At 39.2% G+C, this 13,242-nt stretch overlaps 2 protein-coding genes across 3 annotated transcripts; one reads left to right on the top strand and one right to left on the bottom strand.

The window, feature by feature from the left end:
- Nucleotides 1-12,560, top strand: LOC132609783 (bidirectional sugar transporter SWEET14-like). Of its 2 annotated transcripts, XM_060323934.1 has the most exons (6): nucleotides 72-276; nucleotides 367-403; nucleotides 493-715; nucleotides 11,627-11,788; nucleotides 12,040-12,159; nucleotides 12,239-12,560. In XM_060323934.1, exons 1-6 carry the CDS (start codon nucleotides 225-227, stop codon nucleotides 12,389-12,391), a joined length of 747 nt encoding a protein of 248 aa, XP_060179917.1. In that variant the 5' UTR covers nucleotides 72-224; the 3' UTR covers nucleotides 12,392-12,560. The 2 variants fall into 2 exon arrangements, with proteins under 2 accessions (XP_060179918.1, XP_060179917.1); XM_060323935.1 differs by lacking the exon at nucleotides 11,627-11,788 and having other exon boundaries at nucleotides 1-276.
- On the bottom strand, nucleotides 9,272-10,212 carry LOC132609784 (GTP-binding nuclear protein Ran-3-like). Its single transcript, XM_060323936.1, has one exon. The coding sequence runs from the start codon at nucleotides 10,145-10,147 to the stop codon at nucleotides 9,485-9,487; it is 663 nt and encodes a 220-aa protein (XP_060179919.1). The 5' UTR covers nucleotides 10,148-10,212; the 3' UTR covers nucleotides 9,272-9,484.
- Nucleotides 12,561-13,242: the final 682 nt, after the last annotated feature.

Raw genomic sequence — 13,242 nt, 5'->3', positions numbered from 1 at the left:
CTAAATTCCAAATATTTTCACTATCATTCCTTAGCCATTTCAGGCAAGACAATAATGGAGCCTTTCTCTTTGAATTTGTTAGTTGTAAGTCATTTTCTCAAAGTAATGAACTCTTCTCCTTTGTTTCCACTGCCAAAGAACCAACAATCTACTTCCACTACTTCTCTTAATTCATATAAAAAAAATAAAAAAAAAAACACAGAATCAAACTTGTTTAATTAAGAATGACTCTCTTCAATGCTGCTTCTCATTGGGCCAATGTGTTCGGCATTCTCGGTAGTTCATTAGCGCATATAGTTATACATTTCCAATTATAAATTCACTAGTTTAACTAATTTGATAACTTTTTGCTTTCTTTTATTTCAGGAAACATAGTGTCCTTCTTGGTGTTCTTGTCACCACTGTAAGATTTTTTTTTTTTTTCGTTCTGATCAAGTATATACTTAAGAGGCCTTAATAATATTATTATGTACTAACTTTTGTTAATTACAGGCAGACGTTCTATAGGATATTTAAGCGGAAATCCACGGAAGGATTCCAGTCAATACCGTACTCTGTTTCCCTGTTCAGTGCGATGCTCTATCTGTACTACGCTTTTCTCAAGGGTGAGGTCAACAAAAATGGAACCCTGTTAATAACAATTAACAGTTTCGGAATAGCAGTTGAAGTGATATATCTCGCAATTTTCATGAGATATGCCACCAGGGAGGCCAAGGTATACAATCTTTTAACTTTTCCCCCCGACTCCCGGCTAAAACTGTAGATTCAGTTCAATATTTGTATTTTTACGGCTGTTAAATTCCTATGCAATGAATATGCTTGATAAATCAGTAACCGACTGAAGAAGATATTTTGTTCAAAGAGGAAGAAAGGAAATGTTCCATTGAATTGATTTGATTAGAGAATATAGCTGTACACATGTGCGTATTTATAAGCCGAGTCAACTAGCTAACTAGAGTTGTAGACAAACTTGAGTTAACTAACTAACTTAAGTAACTAACTAGTAACAAACTGATAACTAACAACTAACGCAGTCAACTAATCACTGCAGTAACTAACAGCAACAGTAGCAGTGTTTAATTTAAGTAATCTGATCCCTTAAACCCCCTTTCAACCTTTAGCTGGTCTGACATAGTCCTTGAACCATATGGGATGCTTCACTGTCCTGCCTGATCTACTAGATACAGCAGCTTCATGATCAGGAGGGGCTGGTGCATCAACAACATGTGGCTGTGGAGTTTCATGCTCATGACGTTCTGCTGCAAGGACAGGTGCTGGTCACTACTTTGAGGGTCAGTAGAAGTTGCTACAATGTCATTGCCTATAGTAGTGCCCCGAGAATCAATATGAACTGCACAATAATGTACAATAATGCTGATCCAATGGTTCAAAAATGTTAGTGTACTACTCCTGTATCCTATCCTGTTGCTGAAAGGGAAAGTGTTCTCATTGAACACAACATCCCTACTCACAAACACATTGTGAGTATGTAAATCCAAAACTTTATAGCCCTTCTGATGGGAGTTGTATCCAAGAAGCACTGATCTAACATGTCTAGGGCTGAATTTATCCTGTTTAACCAAGTGAGTGGCATAATTCACAACCTACAACTCTGAGATGAGAAAGATTTGGCTCATGATTATAAAGATTAGCCTTCTTAAGTTGCAATACTGATTCTCTACCTACCGCTTATCTGGGATTACCTCTTGGGGCCAAGTTCAAGTCTGTTGAAATCTGGAATCGAGTTATTGAAAGAATGGAGAAAAGGCTTGCTCCATGGCAGATGTAATACCTTTCTCTCGGAGGTAGAGTCACTCTTCTAAATAGTGTACTGGACAGCATTCCTACTTACATTATGTCCCTCTTCCCTATGCCAAGTTCAGTCACTAAGCAAATTGATAGACTTAGAAGAAAGTTCCTATGGGAAGGAAAGAGTCAAACCCACAAATTCTCTCCAGTCGAATGGCAAAAAGTGACTTCCAAAGGTCGTAGGAGGGTTGGGGATCAGAGATTTGAAGCTGCACAATAAGGGATTGCTAATGAAGTGGGCATGGAGATATGGGCAACCTGAGGCTAGTTACTGGAAAGACATCATATTAGCCAAGTATGGTGCCCAAAATCACTGGAGCACTAACAGAAACAGAGAGCCACATGGTGTAGGGGTATAGAAACACATCAACAACCTTCAAGAGAATTTTTTTTCAAAAAATCTCCTTCAAGGCGGGCAATGGTCTCCACATTAAATTCTGGGAAGATTTATGGCTAGGTGAATCTACTCTTAAAATTGCCTTTCCGAGGTTATATCGGATAGCAACCAATAGAGATGCCTCCATTGCACAATATAGGGAAGGCAATGTTTGGAGCCCTATTTTTAGAAGAAATCTCCAAGACTGGGAAATCAATGACCTCCTATAGCTTTTGGGTGCTCTCGAAAACTACATATTAGCTGAGGCACCTGACAGGATCATATGGGGCAATCAAAGAAGGGGGTATACACTGTGAAACAATGCTACGAGATTGGGTGTTCTGAGAATGGTTTGCTTGAAAATTGACCTTGGAAGCATGTTTGGAGGATTAGGCAGCCTGTGAAAGTCAGTTGTTTCACCTAGACAACTTTAAAAGAGGCCTGCCTGACCCAAGACAACCTCAGAAGGAGAGGCATCATTCTTATTAACAGATGCCATCTATGCTATCAGACCAATGAGACTGTGAATCGCCTATTTTTGCACTGCCCAATGACTGCTGCTGTTTGGCACTTCTTTTTCTCATTGTTTGGTCTTAGTTGGGTTATGCCTTCTTCTATTAAAGATGCTTTTGAAAGCCGGATATTATGGAGAGTTGAAAAATCCATCAAAAGTATCTGGAGGATGATGATTACAGCAGCCATCCTCTGGTGTATTTGGAAAGAAAGAAACAATAGATGCTTTGATGGAAGATCAACTCCTACCAGTTCTTTGAAAGGAATCTGCTTAGTTAGTTTGTTTAGTTGGAATTTCCATACTCCTGTAAACAATGTTGGTAACTTTTTGGATTTTGTTGGCTCCTTGACTCTTATTTAGCAGAGTTTCTAAGGTAGCATAGGTTTAGACTGTTTGCACAGGTTTTTAGTCACCAATCTAGCTTCATACAGCTCTATGTTTGAAGCTTAGGTTTCTCTCTGTAACTTTGCATCTACTTGATGCCTTTTCTAATGAAATTTGTTTACTTTACCCAAAAAAAAAAAGATTAGGCTTCTTTTTTTCTTAGAAGTCTGATGGATATCCAATGAGCTAATAACAGTTCTCCTTGAGATAACCTGTGGCCTTGTAGTGATCACATAACTTCAACTTGTAACATTGATTCCTAGTGCGTCCCTTTCCACGACAATAGTCACAATACAAGTTTCCAAACCTCCTATTCTGCACACCTTCTCTCACCATGAACAATGTTGTTGGATCCATCCCATCACTAGACTGAAAATGCCTACCGAGAATTATGAGGATGATTTTAACTTCCATCCTGTATAATCAATGCATAGGCTTGATTCACATTAGGAGGTGCTGTTTATTGGAGCACATGTTACCTGCTGATCAGAACTGAGTTGACCACTTCTTTAGCTAGTCATTAGGAGTTTGTTGTCTTTTATCTTCTCAATAATATCTCCCTTTTCTAGGAGTTAGCTTAGCAAGTAGTTTAGTCCTCCTCTTTTAAAGGAGTTAGTTTAGGAAGTGGTTATTCCTTCTTGCATATAAAGGATGCATTGATTCAATAAATGAACACAAAAGATTGAATCAATGCATCTTTTATATGCAAGAAGGAATAACCACTTCCTAAACTAACTCCTTTAAAAGAGGAGGACTAAACTACTTGCTAAGCTAACTCCTAGAAAAGGGAGATATTATTGAGAAGATAAAAGACAACAAACTCCTAATGACTAGCTAAAGAAGTGGTCAACTCAGTTCTGATCAGCAGGTAACATGTGCTCCAATACGCCCCCCTCAAGCTAGGCAGTGTGTAACAATGCTTAGTTTGAATAAGTGTCTCTCAAATGCTGGCTTTGGTAGAGCATTGGTGAGTGTGTCTACGAGCTGATCCGCAGCATGTATATGAACAATGCGCACTTGTTTCTGCTGAACCTGCTTTCGGACAAAGTGAAAATCCACAGCAATATGCTTCATACGACTGTGGAAAATCGGATTTTCGCACAAATACGTTGCACCAATATTGTCACAGTAGATGATTGGTGCTTGTGGAGTTGAAACATTTAGTTCGTGCAGCAGATTTGTCCCCCAATTTGTTTCAGCCACTGCACTTGCAACTGCACAATACTCAGCTTCAGTTGATGAGCGAGCAACTGTCCGCTGTTTCCTAGATGAACAGCTTACAGGATTTTGTCTGAAAAACAAAATGTATCCAGTAGTGGAGGCGCGATCACTGACATCGCTAGCCCAATCTGCGTCAGAGTACATGTGGAGTTTAAAATCATTGGCTTTCTAAATGCGAAGACCAAGATGAATTGTTCCTTGCAGATACCTAAGCACGCGTTTGAGTGCTTTCTAGTGTACTTCAGACGGGGAGTGCATAAATTATGACAATTTATTTACTGAGAAGCTGATATCTAGACGAGTGAACGATAAGTACTGGAGTTTTCCAAGAACTTTCCTGTAGCGAGTGGCATCAGTCGGTTCTGCTCCATCATTTAGTTGGAGCAATTTAGTGGCACTCATCGGAGTTTTAGCCGGCTTGCAGTCCTTCATGTTTTCTTCAAAAAGGATTTCATTCACGTAATTGGACTGTGATAATGTAATTCCATCTGCAACACGGAGCACCTCAACTTCTAGAAAAAGATTAAGGTTCTCGAGATCCTTGATAGAGAATCGTCCAGCGAGACACATTATAGCCCCATCTACATCTGATGTAGTGTTCCCGGTGATAATGATATCATCAACGTAAACCAGGACATACAAAACACTATTCGACACTGTGCGAATGAAAAGTGAGGCATCAGATTCCGACTTGACAAATCCCACATAAAAATGAAACTCCTTCAGTTCAGTATACCAAGCCCGAGGAGCTTGTTTCAGTCCATATATTGCCTTCTTCAGACGACAAATATGAGAGGGGAACTGCTCATCCTCAAAACCCGGTGGCTGAACCATGTACACTTCTTCTTCCAAATGTCCTTGCAAAAAAGTGTTGTTGACATCAAGTTGTCGCAGAGGCCAATTCTGTTGGACAGCAATTGAAAGCACCATACTAACAGTAGTCGGTTTGACAACCGGACTAAATGTCGCGTGATAGTCAACTCCAGGTCACTGCGTGAACCCTTTTGCAACAAGTCGAGCCTTGTAGCGATCAACTGTTCCATCAGCCTTCCTTTTTAACCTGTATAACCACTTGCAAGAGACAATGTTTTTCATGGGGTCATGCGGTACCAATTCCCCCGTCTGGTTATTTAACAATGCATCAAATTCAGTTTTCATTGCTCGTTGCCACTTTGGGTGTTTGTTAGCTTGTTTAAAATTGGTAGGGGTAATAGTGGGGGATAGGTGAGCCATGAAGTCAAGAATGGTTTTTGGTTTGTGAATGTTGTGTTGGGAACGAGTGACAACCCGGTTTGCTGGAAGAAGGGAAGGTCGCTGAGATTCGGTTACTGGAACAGGTGTGGGGGGAGGTTGTGGGGGTGGTGTTACTGAGGCAGAGGTTAGAGGAGCAGGGTTGTGGCTTGCAGATGCCATTTTTGTGTTTTCCTACTGTACACAATTGGAAAAGATGGTGATTGGGGTTGTGGGACTAAATAAGATTGTTGGTGAGAATATATAGTTGGTGATGCAGGGATTGGTGATAATGCAGGTAGTGATTGTGCTGGAAAGGAGACGTTTGAATTTCTTAGGATAACTGTTCGAGCTGGCAACGGGGGATAAGATTGGGATCATTGAGATAAGGAGGAGAAACAAAATGTGTTGGGGAAGAAAAGGGAGACGTACCTGGAGCAGATTCTGTTGTAGCGCAGGTAGAGGAGACGATATCTTTGTGAGCGTTGTTGTTATCTGTAGTTGGGAGAAGTATAGGGTTGGGTAATTCACTTATTATAGGAGGAGAAAAAATAGGAGATTGTGTAGGGTTAGTTTCAGTGGGGCTTTCCCACGTGAGAGTTTTAAAAGTTGAAGAAATATTGGAAAATATATGTTGAAAAGGAAAATTATTTTCAAAAACATTTACATCTCTAGATAAATATATTTTTGAGGACTTCGGATCAAAACATTGATGGCAATAATATTTTAAAGAAAAACCTAAATAAACACAGGGTGTGGACCGTGGCTCTAATTTATTCGTGGAATATGGTTTGAGCCAGGGATAACAGAGACACCCGAAAATTTTTAAAGAACTGTAATCCGGATTTTGACCAAACAATATTTGAAAAGGTGATTTATTCTGTAAAAGTGAGGTTGGTAGGCAATTGATAAGATAAACTGCATGTTGACAAGCAAAAGACCAAAGAGTCGGTGGTAGCGATGCTTTGTGAAGTAAAGTTCTTGTTTCAATAATATGTCTGTGTCGTCTTTCAGCAAGGGCGAATCTTTGGGGGGTGTATGGCGGAGATAAAAGATGTTCAATACCTTGAGAACTTAGGTATGGATCAAGACTTTTATATTCGCCACCACCATCTGTGTAGATAGAAAGAATTTTCGTATTAAAACGACGTTCCACTAATGCTTGAAAATTTTTAAACAGCTCTTTAACTATTCTTTAATGTGTAGAGCCAAGTATATTTAGTGTACTGATCAACAAAAATGCAGTAATATAATTTTTTGTCAATCGATAGAACCGGAGAAGGGCCCCATAAATCACTAAATATTGTTTGAAATGGTTGAGTACTTGATAAAGTAAGCTGCAGAAAAGGATGGCGATGAGCCTTATTAGATGAACACGAATTACAAACTAGGAATTTTTCTCGCGAGCAAGGTAGCGAGAATTTATTCAAAACATAATTTAAAACTCTTGCGTGTGGATGACCCAATCAACGATTCCAGGTGAAAACGGATGTGTTGGTGGTGGCCAAATGCGCTTTAGAATAAGGTTTGGAAGGTGTGGGTGGCCACTCATAGAGATCGTCTTTACTCCGACTGTGCACCAACGGAGTTCGTGTTTCCAGGTCCTTCACAGAAAAATGAAAAGGGAAGAATTCAATAGAGGTTAGGTTATCTTGACAAAATTTAGAGACTGAAAGTAAATTGCGTTTAATCTTAGGAGCACAGAGAGTGTCAGAGAGTTTGAAAGCATTGTTTGATGCATGTAATTGAGTTAAACCAGTGTGAGTAATTGGTATTTTGTTACCATCACCCATAGAGACCCCCTCCATGCCATTGTATTCCTGCAAGTTGTGAGGTTCAGTAGTTATGTGATGAGTTGCTCCATAGTCGAGAATCCAAGGATTGGTTGTTGTAGGGGTTCCTGAAACATAGTGAGCCTTGGCCTCCAAATGATTGTGAGATTTGGATCTACAAACACTTGCAACATGACCGTGCTTGTTGCACAATTGGCAGCGAACACCATCATAGGAGTTGTTACTGTTTGGGGATCGCCACTGGTTGGGTGAATTAAAGCCATTGTTGGATCGCCATTGTTGGTTGCTGCCCGTGTTATTATTGGGGCGGTTATTGTTGCGATTGTGCGAGGTACCAGTCCTGTTGAATGTAGCAGCAGCAGCAGTAATCGGGCTAGGAGCTTTCTTAGACTCTTCATGTTTAAGGAAAAACTCATGATCAAGAAGCTTTTCATAGAGTTCTTCATACGTGATAGTGGAGTCACGAGCACGGATTACAGCTGAGATCTCACGAAATTCTGGACCTAAACCACTCAAGACTTTAACAATAAGTTCAGAGTTTGTGACCGGGGCACCAGCAGTAGATAGTTCATCGGAAATAGATCGAATCTGCTGCAAATAATCAGTGACTGGTTGGGAGTCTTTTGTGAGTCCCGCAAGCCGATCGCGAAGACTGAAAATTCTGGTTTGGGACTTGTTCGCATATGCGATGTGCAATGCATCCCAAGCTTTCTATGCTGAATCAGCAGCAACAACAGTTGAAGCAATTGTTGGATCAACAGATGCCATGAGTGCATTCTGGATGAGTTGGTCTTGGCGAAACCAAAGAGGAAATGCTGGATTGGCATTAGTGACTGTGCCGGTGGTGGTAGTGCGAGATGGGGCAGGAGTAGACCCATCTAGATGACCGTACAGATCATGACCATGCATAAGCATGGAAAATTGCGCTTACCATGTTGTAAAGTTTTGACTGCCATTTAGTTTTATTGGCAACTGTGACGCCGGGTTGAATTGGATGATTGTCGCAGCGACATTGGTATCAGCATTAACGACTCTGGGTTTATTGGCCATTTGTGGAGGGTGGGTGGGAAAAAAAGTTAGGATCTTACTCGTTAGAGTGTGTTGAATTCTTCATGCTTTTAATGCTGATCAGCGACTTGGGAGTTCTCCATTTTTTCTTTAAACCAAATTGTGCCTCACAATTTGGGTATTGATTTCAGCCCCCATTTGCCTCTCCTACAAGCCTTTCTCTTGATAAGTTGGTCAAAAATGTCTCAAATGAGCTGTTCTTCACAAAGGAGGTGCAAGTGTGGTATGATTGCGAATCAATTTACTTCAACGACTATTTCTAATCCCGGAAGGAAATTCTTCAAATGCCCCAGGCCTAAGGTAACTAATTTTTATGTATTTTTTTGGATTTAGGGGCTGGATTTTTTGTATTTTTTGGTGGGTTTAGGGGTTGAGTTTAACGACACTCACTGTTATTAATGTTTATGTATTCTTCACAAAGGAATGAATTTTTCGGACTGATTTGTTGTTTAAAAAAAAAAAACTGCAATCATGGCAATTTTCTTCTCCCTCACTACACCAATTGGAATTGCAATTGGATTTGGCATATCAACTGTGTATAGTGAGACCAGTCCAACTGCACTTATAGTTGAGGGCATTTTCAACTCTACTGCTGCTGGAATTTTGATTTATATGGCTTTAGTTGATCTTCTAGCAGCTGATTTTATGAGTAGTAGAATGCAAGATAGTCCAAAACTTCTTATTGGAGCTAATATTTTTCTTCTTCTTGGTGCTGGTTGTATGTCACTTTTGGCTAAGTGGGCCTAAAAAAGATTAATATAGTTAGAATTTAGAAAATAAACAAGATTTTGTTTTGTTGTTTTTAATTCTTTTTTAGCGTAGTTTTTTTTTTTCGTTTATCCAAAATCCATTCGTCCAAACAAATAGAGATCCACATTCAGAAGATATGAATAAAAACTTCTCATCCTTCTCACAAACCAAAAAGAAATAAAATAGATCATGAACGGAGTTCAAAAAGCCTACATATTCTGGAACAAAGTTCTCAGAAGCCCATCATCAATGGTGGAAAAAATGGGACACTGGTACACGGGGGAAAATCAAGAATCGTAACTGCACCACAAATGCTGCCCAAGGTGGAGCTGACTACTCTTAATCAAATGTCTCATCATCATCATCTGGGAGGGGTTGACTGGCAGCAGCAACTAGCTCAGCTTCGTGTTGTTGCTGTGCAGCTAAGTCGATCTGTACTTCAGGGAGAGCAAGGGCAGGAGACTCCACAAAGTGCAAGTTTTGATCACCAGCAAGTTTCCTAGCAAGGTAGAGGAAAGGCTTCTCAAAGTTGTAGTTACTCTTTGCTGAGATCTCATAGTACTGAAGATTCTTCTTCCGGTGGAAAGTAACCTGCTTTGCCTTAACTTGACGGTTCTTCACATCAACCTTGTTTCCGCAAAGAACAATGGGAATATTCTCACAGACACGGCAAAGATCACGATGCCATGTGGGAACATTCTTGTATGTTAATCTAGCTGTCACATCAAACATGATAGCACATTGGCCATGAATGTAGTAGCCATCTCTAAGGCCACCAAATTCCTCCTGACCAGCTGTATCCCAGCAGTAAAACCTAATCTTCCCACAGTTTGTGAAGAAATCCAATGGATGCACCTCTACACCAATGGCGGGTTCGTATTTCTTTTCGAATTCACCGGTAAGGTGCCTCTTCACAAATGTAGTCTTTCCAGTTCCGCCATCACCAACAATAACAAGTTTAAAACTGGGATAATCGACTGTTTGCTGATTTGGAAGAGCCATGTTGTTGTATCTGTGTTAGAACAACAAAAATGGAAAAGATAGAGAATACTGCGAGGGTTTTTGGAGCACATGTTACCGGCTGATCAGAACTGAGTTGACCACTTCTTTAGCTAGTCATTAGGAGTTTGTTGTCTTTTATCTTCTCAATAATATCTCCCTTTTTTAGGAGTTAGCTTAGCAAGTAGTTTAGTCCTCCTCTTTCAAAGGAGTTAGTTTAGGAAGTGGTTATTCCTTCTTGTATATAAAGGCTGCATTGATTCAATAAATGAACACAAGTCTTTTGTGCTCTATTCTTGTTCTTATATGGTATCCAGAGCCTCAACACACTCTAACGAGTAAGATCCTAACTTTTTTTCCCACCCACCCTCCTGTTTTCATCAAAATTTGACCACGAGCATTTGCATATCCATCATTTAGCCCCATTAGAAACTGCAATAGCCTTTGTTTCTGAAGATGCTCACCATATTCCTTAGATCTCGGACATTCGCATGACGGTGGAGGCACAATTGAATCGTATTCATCCCATAGATCCTTTAACATAGAATAGTAAACCGACACAGATGTAGTTCCTTGAACTAGCGTAGCTATTTCGTTGTGTAAATGAAAAATTTATGACAGGTTTACTTTGTTAAATCTCTCGTGAAGATCTTCCCAAACAGACTTAGCATTAGATCGAAATAGAATCCCACTGAGAGGTCGCTTACTTACAGTGCTCATAATCCACGATATCACCATCGCGTTGCATCTCACCAGATCTGCACCATACTTTGCGAGTGATAGAACCATCAATAAGTCCAATGTTGTTCTTCGTCAACAGTGCAAGCTTCATAGCTCTGCACCAAAGTGTATAATTTTCCATGCCAGTCAGTTCAATTCCTACTTGAACAGCTCCAGGTGTATCTGAAGCTCCTAGAAATAAAGGATAATTGTGATCGATTTTTTGTGCCATCTCAATTCTGGACAGAAAAACCTCCAACAAAGATCGCAGCAAAGAAACGCCAAAATTTCTCTATTTCTTCGCATGAAGATTGCAGAATATCTCAATCAGCAAGGAACCCCTAGATTCTATCAATCGAAAAAGCTATGATACCATTTTAATTTCCTATGCAATGAATTTGCTCGAGAAATCAGTAACCGACTGAAAAAGATATTTTATTCAAAGAGGAAGAAATGAAATGTTGCATTGAATTGGATTGATTAGAGAATACAGCTGTACACATGTGCGTATTTACAAGCCTAGTCAACTAGCTAACTAGAGTTGTAGACTAACTTGAGTGAACTAACTAACTTAAGTAACTAACTAGTAACAAACTAATAACTAACAACTAACACAGTCAATCAATCACTGCAGTAACTAACAGTAATAGTAGCAGTGATTAATTTAAGTTATCTGATCCTTTACAACGGCTAAAACTTTATTACATTTTCTAAATTACGAGTTCAAAATGAATTTTCTCTAAAAAAATTATCGATTTGTAGATTTACACGACGAAGCTGATTCTGCTGTTTAACATTGCATCATATGGAGCAATCGTGGGCTTCACATATATGCTCAGCCACGGTTACTTGCGACTCGTCAGCATCGGATGGATCTGTGCCATATTTTCCGTCTGCGTTTTCGCTGCTCCTTTGAGCATTATGGTACTTTTTTTTATTTTTTATAACAAGACATATGATAAATTGTCAAGTTTTAACCAAAAAATCATCCCTCTTGGTTACTGGAGCAAGAGGGATGATTTTGGTTAAAAACTCTAAATTGTCACACTTTATTTTCTACTTTCTTATGGTTTGGTTAACCGAAAATCAAATCAAACCGACTATATATATAAATACCAGTTCGAAAATATATTTTTTACATTTCGCCTAACACAAGCATTTCTTTCTTTTTGCAGAGACGCGTTATCCGAACAAACAGCGTCGAGTTCATGCCATTCCCCCTTTCTTTCTGCCTCACCATCTGCGCAATCATGTGGTTTTTCTATGGTCTTTTGATGAAAGACCTGTACATTGCAGTAAGTAACCTGCTTTATTTTCCTCTTTTCTCATTTCAATGTTTTCCATCTTTAAATTTCCTTATTATTGGGTGAACAGATGCCAAACATTCTAGGATTTTTATTCGGGATTGCGCAAATGGTATTGTACACAGTCTACAGAAACAGAAATAAAAACAACCCAAATGAAGATGCCAGTGACATTGAAGCAATGGTGGTGGAGAGTCAAGAAAATGCTGCACCAACAACTTGACAACTTCTCCCATTGTGTTAATAGCAATTTTATCGAGCCATCCTGTGTAACAACTAATATTTGTTTGTATCAGAAATTGTTCTTATTTCTGCTCTTACAGAATAGACATCTTAGTGTTAACTGACAACTGTTTGTGTTTATCAATAGAAAGTAGCAAGTTCTTTATAAAGTTGGAAGTATTGCTCCTAATTTATTGCTCTGTCGTCGAGTTCTTTTATGAAATAGTTAATACTCGTCTTGTCAGGCATGCTCTCTTTCTTTGTAATTTTGAATGACTTCAGCATATGTATAGTTTTTTCTCTCTTTCTTTGCAATTTAGAATGACTTCAATATATGTATATTTTTTTCTTACTTTCCACTGATTTCATCATGATATTCGGTACTGACAATCTTTCACTGCCCATAAATATGGACATGTTACCTCTGTTCACGACTTATGCTGATTCATATATTACTACTTACATAGAAGAAGCTAAGGGGAACAGCTTGGGGTTGTCGGGGGATATATTGGTAAATTCAGGTGGTTTTCACTACCTTAGGAGAGCTGTAAATAGTCATGCCTAGCGTTTTTGCCTGTACACGTGTTATGAATTTTGGACTCTCTTAGAAAACGCTCACTGTTTCTGAAGCTTCTCTGTACTCCAAAGTTAGCAACTACACAAGTTAAAATCTTCTGCAGTTGACTTCTTCATCACTGTGAACTGGTTAGTTTTCCATTTGTACTATGAAGTATGAACTATCTTGTTTCTTGCTTTTATATTTTAAATATTTTAGTTATTTATTTGAGTCACGGGTTTACATTTGTATTCTAAGTTGCTACTTGGCCTTTCTGGTGATAGTTTGATTGATTT

The sequence above is a fragment of the Lycium barbarum genome, chromosome 9, assembly GCF_019175385.1.
Source record: "Lycium barbarum isolate Lr01 chromosome 9, ASM1917538v2, whole genome shotgun sequence".
NCBI classification, from domain to species: domain Eukaryota; kingdom Viridiplantae; phylum Streptophyta; class Magnoliopsida; order Solanales; family Solanaceae; genus Lycium; species Lycium barbarum.
This window is presented reverse-complemented; position numbering and strand designations above follow the sequence as displayed.